This window comes from Suillus subalutaceus (assembly GCF_016647625.1).
Source record: "Suillus subalutaceus strain FC151 chromosome Unknown DFJ58scaffold_112, whole genome shotgun sequence".
Classification (NCBI taxonomy): domain Eukaryota; kingdom Fungi; phylum Basidiomycota; class Agaricomycetes; order Boletales; family Suillaceae; genus Suillus; species Suillus subalutaceus.
In genome coordinates, this window is record NW_024540361.1 from 151,470 (window position 1) to 158,876 (window position 7,407).

The window sequence follows — 7,407 nt, forward strand, 5'->3', positions numbered from 1 at the left end:
TTTAGACTCGAGCACTGCAACACTATGCCCCACGGCGCAACAGAGGTGCCAGCACTCTTCCAAGGGAGTGGTTTCAAGCGAATTATCTAACACATATTCGGTTCAAACTAGTTTTGAATGTAAAATGGAGACCACGCTTTGTTACGAACGTGGTGTAAACCAGGTCATTATCGAACTCACACAGCAAATCAACATCCACGGAAAGCAGGCGCTCCATTCTTACAGGACAGTGATGGGGAGTTTTACACAGCATACAAAAGGGAAGTTAAATGATTGATACTCTCACATCCATGAATAACAAGGTTCCAGCTAATTACTGTTTCGATAAAAGCAACGTTAGTCTTACGACTCGTGAGATCACGATTATCTCTCTTCCATGTCCATAACCCTCGACGACCGTGACTTTAGTTTCACTTATGACGGTTCATGGTTTCAGGGCGGTCAAGCGGGATTCGAATACGATAATACTACCACAGGAACGAATACGGCAGGTTCGATGGCCTTGTTCAATTTTTCTGGTTGGTAACAATTTTCCTGGCATTGTAGAATTTGTAAGTTTCTTGTACTGACGTAGTGCGCTATTAGGTGTCAGTGTTAGCGTCTTTGGTACCGTCGGTCCCATCAATTATGCGGGGCAAGATGTGGGAGCCCCGATCTCATCATACCAGGTTGATGATCAACCTGCAGTGACTTTTACAGCTCCTGCACAAGGAGGAACTCTGTATCACTACAACTTTTTTACTTCTCCAACATTGGGCAATGGTCCACACCAATTAAAAATCACCAATCTCAATCAGAGCAGCTATCTTTGGCTTGACTATGTTCAGTATACCCCGTTGTCAGGTAAGATTTTTCATATCACGAAACATGGCATTTTTTTTATCGTGGGCGCTAGCGACATCACCTAGCCCGTCATCTCCGGCAACTACCAATAGTCAACAACCCATCCAAATATCATCTTCGACTACTTCCGAACCTCTGACTAACACATCGACATCGTCATTGCCAGTCCCTCAGACTGCAGTACAAACTACCAATAAAAACAATGCGCCAGTGATTGGAGGTGTGGTCGGAGGGGCAGTACTGGTTGTGGCTGTACTGGCGCTGATTTTTTACCTGCGGAGACAACGCAATGCTCAAGCAGTAGTCGGAGAAACAAGTTTGTTGATTTCTAAAAATGACGAGTTCATATTTTAATTTTTATATGCGGACACAGATGTGGACAATGCTCTCAACCCTTTCGTATCTCAGGTTCGCAGCAACCACCCCTTCTCGATCACGTCGAACGCGTCTCTCGTTGGGCTCGGTGATTGGCCCCGTTCAAACCGTCCCCAGTCTTCTGTTGTCCCACCATCTGTCGTAGGCATTTGGAATGTGAGTCGTGTTGAGGACTTGGAGGCCGATACTTTCTTCCCTCCCCAGATAGCCAACGAGGAACAAGTCTACCTACATGAAGACGGTGGTGTCCGTATAACTGGTGGTCCGTTCCGCGGACAGGTGGACATTCCTCCCGAGTATCGAGAGTACTTGTGATTAATTTGCGTAGTCTTCACAATGATTTGTCCGGCAGATGCATTCACTGTCCTGCCAAAATTCAGACTCCTTAAAGTGCTGCCGTACACTTTAATTCAGCATCAAGGACCTCTGATTATGTTGTTGATCTGGCGGCCTGAGGAATTATATAACAGTGCACAACGTCCATCTGGCTGGTGTTCCAGCACTGCAGTCATTTGCGCAAGGTGGGATCTTAGTTACTCTGAGGCTCGTGCAGGGAGAATACGTGATTCAAGGCGTGAGCTCAAGCACAAGCTGAACTTCTTGACTTCGATCACAGATCTGCCCAAGACACGAAAATGATGCTCGGTGGCCAGCTTTGCGCAGGGTCGCAGGATGCATTGATCAAGTCCAATACTCGATGCGAGGTGTACTACTATCATGGGAAGGAGCACACAGTGATACAGAGTGAAAGGTTGACGGGGATACAAAAATACTCCGCAACGCTGGGTTGACGGGTGTGGTGAAAGACAGAAACAACAAACACTGGATGCATATTACATTTGCTCATGAGAAACTCCAAACCCCGCTCGTACCTCCCCCATACAACTTCAGAACATGGAAAACATTGCAAGGCTGAATATAATTGCAATAGCCAGCCACATGACCAATGATGAAGACCTTTCGAATTTGTGTTGGATTGCAAACCTCGCAACAACCAACTGGGAGGGACACTGTGCACTGTGGGTAGTGCACTCACGGAAATCCAGTGAATGGAATCACTGGATTCCCATAGGGATGCCTACCAGAATTCAGCGTGTCGCTCACTAGAATCCAGCGATTTCTATATCACTGAAAGGACCAATTTGACATACAGAATTTTCAGCAGCGTCTTCATTGAAATTTGAGTGAACATATCATTAAAATATAGCGAGAGTATCACTTGAAAGAACTGAGGCTATTGCTGGAAAAGATTGATACCGTCACTGGAAAAGATTGATACCGTCACTGGAAAAGATTGATACCGTCACTGGAACAGACTGAAGTCATCGCTGGAAAAGATTGAGACCATCACTGGAAAAGACTGAGGCCATCATTAGAATTGTCCAATCGTAATGCAGCATTAGGGCAGTGCTAATACGTTACAGGCAAATACAAATAGACATCTAATGCATAAACAGAAAGACACGAAGCAAAGTACAGCAGTTGCAATTGATCAGTGAGCTTGAAACGGCGAGCAGAGACAAAGGGCCGAAGATGAAGAGCCAAAGACAAAGAGCCAGAGACAAAGAGCCGAAGACGAAGGACCCAACAGCGGAGACAAAGGGCCGAAGACGAAGAGCCGAAGACGGAAGACCCAAGAGCAGAGACCACTTTGAAGAACAGAGATGAAGAGCAGAGATGAAGGGCTGAAGATGAAGGACCGAAGAGCAGACGAAGACCCGGTGGGGGCGGATGGCTCATCTGCGTGACTGAAACAGACAAATCATCAGTGAGACAGCACGCATAGAAAAAACTTACCCTTCGCCTTGCTGGTCGTGCACGTGAAGGTTTAGGCCGTGGTACCGGGGTAACCTGGATGCTCTCAGGCTAAGCGAGGAAGGAATTCAAGGGGAAAGTTGGTGTGAATAAAAGTTCAAGAGCGCACCAGTTCAGAGAGCTCTGATTCGTCGTCGTCTTCATATGCTGCATCATCATATGATCCAGGAAATTTTGAAGGACCCGCTGTTGGTTGCGATTTGGAAGCAACAGGCTAATGTGTAATGACACGATGAAGGATCTTCAACTCAGCTGAGGGTGCAGCTGATATAATTGTTGAAGGGAGGAAAATATGAGTGCGATATGTTCGTCCCTTAGGGGAAGTGGAGAAAGCAAATATCCACTGGTCAACTCTAGGGGGAATGCGCAAAGCGCGTGATAAGGCGAAAGCGCGGGAACAAAGGCGCTATAGGCGCGCGAAGCGCGGGAAAGTCGCGCGTCGAAAAGCGGAACTGGGTGAAAGCGGTATGCGAGCGATAGTGAGATGTTAAGATGTGTACTGAGATGCTGATAAGACAACTGATGCGGATATGGCCACTAGAGCTAACTGCTACTAGGGCTTGCGATGATTTATTCAAAACATAATAAAAACTCGGAGATGGTGACTGTCTATGATGATGGTGGTCCGTGGTAATGTGTGTTGTGTAAAGTAAAAAAATGTGTAATGAAAAATGTGTACCAAGTGAAAATAAACATGGTACGATGTTGAAATAAATGATAAATGGAGAAATGCATACCTGGGAACTTGGTTGGACATGGGAAAACACAGTGGGAAGTCAGGCGCCGTATAGCGCTTAGGCGCGGGAAAATTCGCCTAAAGCGCGCGCAAGTTGCGCAAGTGTCGCCTATGTCGCGGAAGTGTCGCCTAAGTCGCGCGCGTCGCGCGAACGTCGCGTTTATTGCGCAAGTGTCGTGTTACATGCATGATACTGTAGACTCGACCTATGTTGCAATATGTGCCATTGTGAGGCTACCCAGGATCGAGTCTCTACAACGAATATGAGCTAAAGTGAACAAGACAATGTCAGTGTAAGCATCGAGAAAGGACATACCACTTTGCGTGCGCGCTGCTAGATGATCATTTAAGCCCATGACCGAACGCAAAACATGATACTACACACCTTGGCAGCAATCTTTGCAGCTAAATCGTCATGCATCCTCTGTTCCTCCTTTCCCTTCTCGATTTCATCATTCATCTCCTTGCGGAAGCGCTCGACCTTCTCAACCCGTTTCTCGGCAGCCATTACACAGTGTTGGCATGTAATTCTTTCAATGCGTGAGTCTTCTTCGGTCATTGGATGCAAAGAAACACCTGAATCAGCGCTAGCAATCATCTCTTCATATGCCTCTTCTAGACTGCATTCAAGGTCCTTCAATATTAAGTGGATAGCGACCCAAGGTATGAGGTAGTATTCGATATAGACCTTGAAGTCAAGGGGAGCGAAGGCCTCGTTGGAAATCTGTTCATGGTCGAACATGGAAAATATCGCAGACTGGATTATCGCTTTTCCTTTCTCCCCGTAGCTAACAAGATGTCATTAATGCAGGGTGATGTCACGACGCAAAGAGTAACTCACTATCCAGGACGAGCGTGATTTGTAACCATTGCCGGTATGCGCTGTCTGCTGGTGATGGCCAGCTTGGAAAATTCTCGTTCGGCGGAGTCACTTTGCAGACCTGTGGAAGAAAGATCTTCAAGAAACATGTTGTTGAAAAAACTGTAGCGCCTTGTGTTCTTATCGTGAATCATGAGATTCAACTCAGCCTCCATTTGGAGGACTCGATCTGAGACGGTCTCCCAGGTGATGATAGTTGGCCATCCTCGTGCTTTGGCGCGTTGAATATTGAGCTTTTCTTCACGCAGTTGTCGAAGTGCTGCGCATATCTCGAGCTCCAGCCGTAGACCCTCTGATGTCAAACAGCGGTTAGTGTTCTTGAAAGAATTCCACTGTCGAAGCTGTTTGACCAGCTCAATATTGGGGTCTGCCGGCACAAGATCCCTGCAGTTATTGTTCGGACAGACCAAGGGGAGGTCAGCAAACTCATAAGTGTCATCATCATCATTGATGGCAGTGTCAATCTACGATTCAATGAGTTCAAATGTCAGCCAGTGGCGATGATAAATCACTAAACCTTGAGATGTGCCGCAGAGGCTTCAGTTGCCAGTGGTTTAGGCTTGGTCTTGGCACGAGTGCTGCGAGGAATAGGCACAGCTTTTGCTTTCGGCTTGGTAGTTGATGGACCTTCTGTTGCAACCTTCGTGGTGCGTGTGTCTGATGAGGATATTGGCTTCGACTTGGTGGCAGGTGGTGGGTCTGGACGGGTTGGAGTGGGCAGCGGCAGGTCTAGATGGCGAGAAGGAGCCTGGGTCATCCTTGACTTCGGAGCTGGCTTTATGCGAGGTGCTGGAGCTGGCTTTGCACGAGCAGGAATAGACACCTGCAAGTCACGGTAGCTTTGAGTATTAGTAGTGTAATTGAAAGGTCTTGAATACTCACATGTGCGAACTTGAGTTTTTTTTGAGGTCGTGAGTTGTGCTCCTCGTCAGTCCCTGAATCATCTGAATCATGTATGCGCTGGTGTCGTTTTCGTCGTGAAGTTGAGGTTGAAGTATTGTCACCATCATTAAGCATGTCATCAAGTTCCCCGTCACTGAGATCTGAGTCATCTGTCTGTGTGCATACACTCAATTAGCTTGCAGCTTTCAATCAAATAACTTGCATACCTCTGAGTCGTCCTCACTTGCATGCTTCTTTGTGTATTGGACATGATTGCGAAGATAACTAGCCACAAAGTCATTGAATGGCCAATTGTCACGGAACTTTGCCAGAAACTGGTGTTTGCGCTGTGCCTGAGCATGGTTAGAGTAGCATATATGCACAGAAAAGGACACAATACATGATAAAAGGAGTGTGACAGTGAGTTTGTCCTGCTCTTTGAGAGTTTTTCTCCGTGTCGAGGTATCGATTCGTATATCGCCGTGCGATCATCTAATTAAAGTATGAATCATCTCAAAGTGCTCAGTCCACACAACTCACTCTAAACGCATTATATTTCCGGTTGTCACCGGCCAATCCCATCGCTTGTTGAAGATTATACCCTCCTTTTAGCTCTGATCTCCCTGCCTGACCCTTGGGCTTGTCAATTAGCTTCTTCGCATGCCCAGTGGGGCCGAGCCTTCCACAATTATCGTTTCCTACTCACACAAATGTTACTCCTATTCCTTCTAGAACTTCAACATTTGACTCACGTTGTACATGACGAAGCTTAGTCTCAAGGCGACTGAGATTCTTTGCAACCCTGTCCATCTTTCCGACCGTTTTTCCTTTGTTGTGGGGCATCGTTGATCGCAGTACATAAAGAATCTGGTGAGTTCGTCTGATATTGTCCTTTGTTGACGTGTTATTTGGTGGGCACGTGACAATTTTTCCGAATTTGTCCAAGTCTTTCATGGTTTATTGAGTCCTGCACAATGCAACCACCTAGCATCTGATACGCTGGGTTGCATATCTTCCAGTGCAGGCGCAACCCATCCATACCAATTCATGACTGGAATCCTCGCAAAGCTTCTATCACAATACCTGACTGGTAAATAACTGCTTCTTCCCAACGAAACCAATCAAACTGACCTACCACCCACAGCTTCTCACTCTGCACTAACATACCATGCACCTCCAACGCCAATGCCCTGGACAATCCCTCCCTATCCCTGATTCCAACCCTACCTCCCACTGCTCCTTTGTCTTCTACACCTGACCAATAGGCTATGACTACCTCACCCAACTCCCCACAGGGGAACATGAGCTCATGCTAGGCGGTGGATTTGCACAAGATGGCGATGAGGGATATGAGGTGATGGGAAATACGGACGATACAACTTTATCTGGTGTGCTTCCTAGGTAGGGGGAGGGAAGGGGTGCCTTTGGATGGGGGCGAGGGGGAGTGGGCAGAAGGATGCGTGCATTAGTAGAGAACATTTGTTTGATTGCTGTATCTACATTTCGTCATCCGAAATATAATCTTCATTATACTCCTCATCCACATCCGCAAATGATGCACAAGCAGCATTGATGGTATGATCTATGATACCCCACCTTCTGCGAGTATTAACTCGGCCTACAGCAGCTTTTATATTGCGCAGATCGGTAACGATAATTGGCAGGAATTTCTTATACTCCACAAGGATCTGTGAAGCATCATGCCCACCTGTATCGCAGGGGGCAATGACTGCGAGGATGTGGAAGGAATTTCGGTGAGTCCCCCATATGGCCCTGCCATCCAAGGTGCAAAGTAAGATCTTCTCAAGGCGACCATAGCCTATGACATTGATGATGCGTTTTCCTGAGTCATTATATTGAATCTCGTACTGCAGAT

The 7,407-nt window shown here is 46.8% G+C and overlaps 2 protein-coding genes across 2 annotated transcripts; one reads left to right on the top strand and one right to left on the bottom strand.

Moving 5' to 3' along the window:
- Window positions 1-233: 233 nt before the first annotated feature.
- Window positions 234-1,651, top strand: DFJ58DRAFT_49997 (uncharacterized protein). Its single transcript, XM_041380705.1, has 4 exons — window positions 234-518; window positions 586-843; window positions 896-1,159; window positions 1,217-1,651. Exons 1-4 carry the CDS (start codon window positions 377-379, stop codon window positions 1,531-1,533), a joined length of 981 nt encoding a protein of 326 aa, XP_041240156.1. The 5' UTR covers window positions 234-376; the 3' UTR covers window positions 1,534-1,651.
- A 2,464-nt stretch (window positions 1,652-4,115) lies between these two features.
- DFJ58DRAFT_844511 (uncharacterized protein) lies at window positions 4,116-6,374 on the bottom strand (the record flags this gene model as incomplete). Its single annotated transcript, XM_041393087.1, has 7 exons — window positions 4,116-4,557; window positions 4,611-5,113; window positions 5,167-5,472; window positions 5,532-5,705; window positions 5,759-5,884; window positions 6,072-6,229; window positions 6,284-6,374. The coding sequence occupies 7 exons, from the start codon at window positions 6,372-6,374 to the stop codon at window positions 4,116-4,118; spliced, it is 1,800 nt and encodes a 599-aa protein (XP_041240157.1).
- Between the last annotated feature and the right edge of the window lie 1,033 nt (window positions 6,375-7,407).

Coding starts and splice junctions, on each gene's coding strand:
- DFJ58DRAFT_49997 (XM_041380705.1), top strand. CDS start 377: ATGTCCATAACCCTCGACGACCGTGACTTTAGTTTCACTTATGACGGT. Junction 519..585: donor GGCCTTGTTCAATTTTTCTG/GTTGGTAACAAT, acceptor GTGCGCTATTAG/GTGTCAGTGTTAGCGTCTTT. Junction 844..895: donor TCAGTATACCCCGTTGTCAG/GTAAGATTTTTC, acceptor CGTGGGCGCTAG/CGACATCACCTAGCCCGTCA.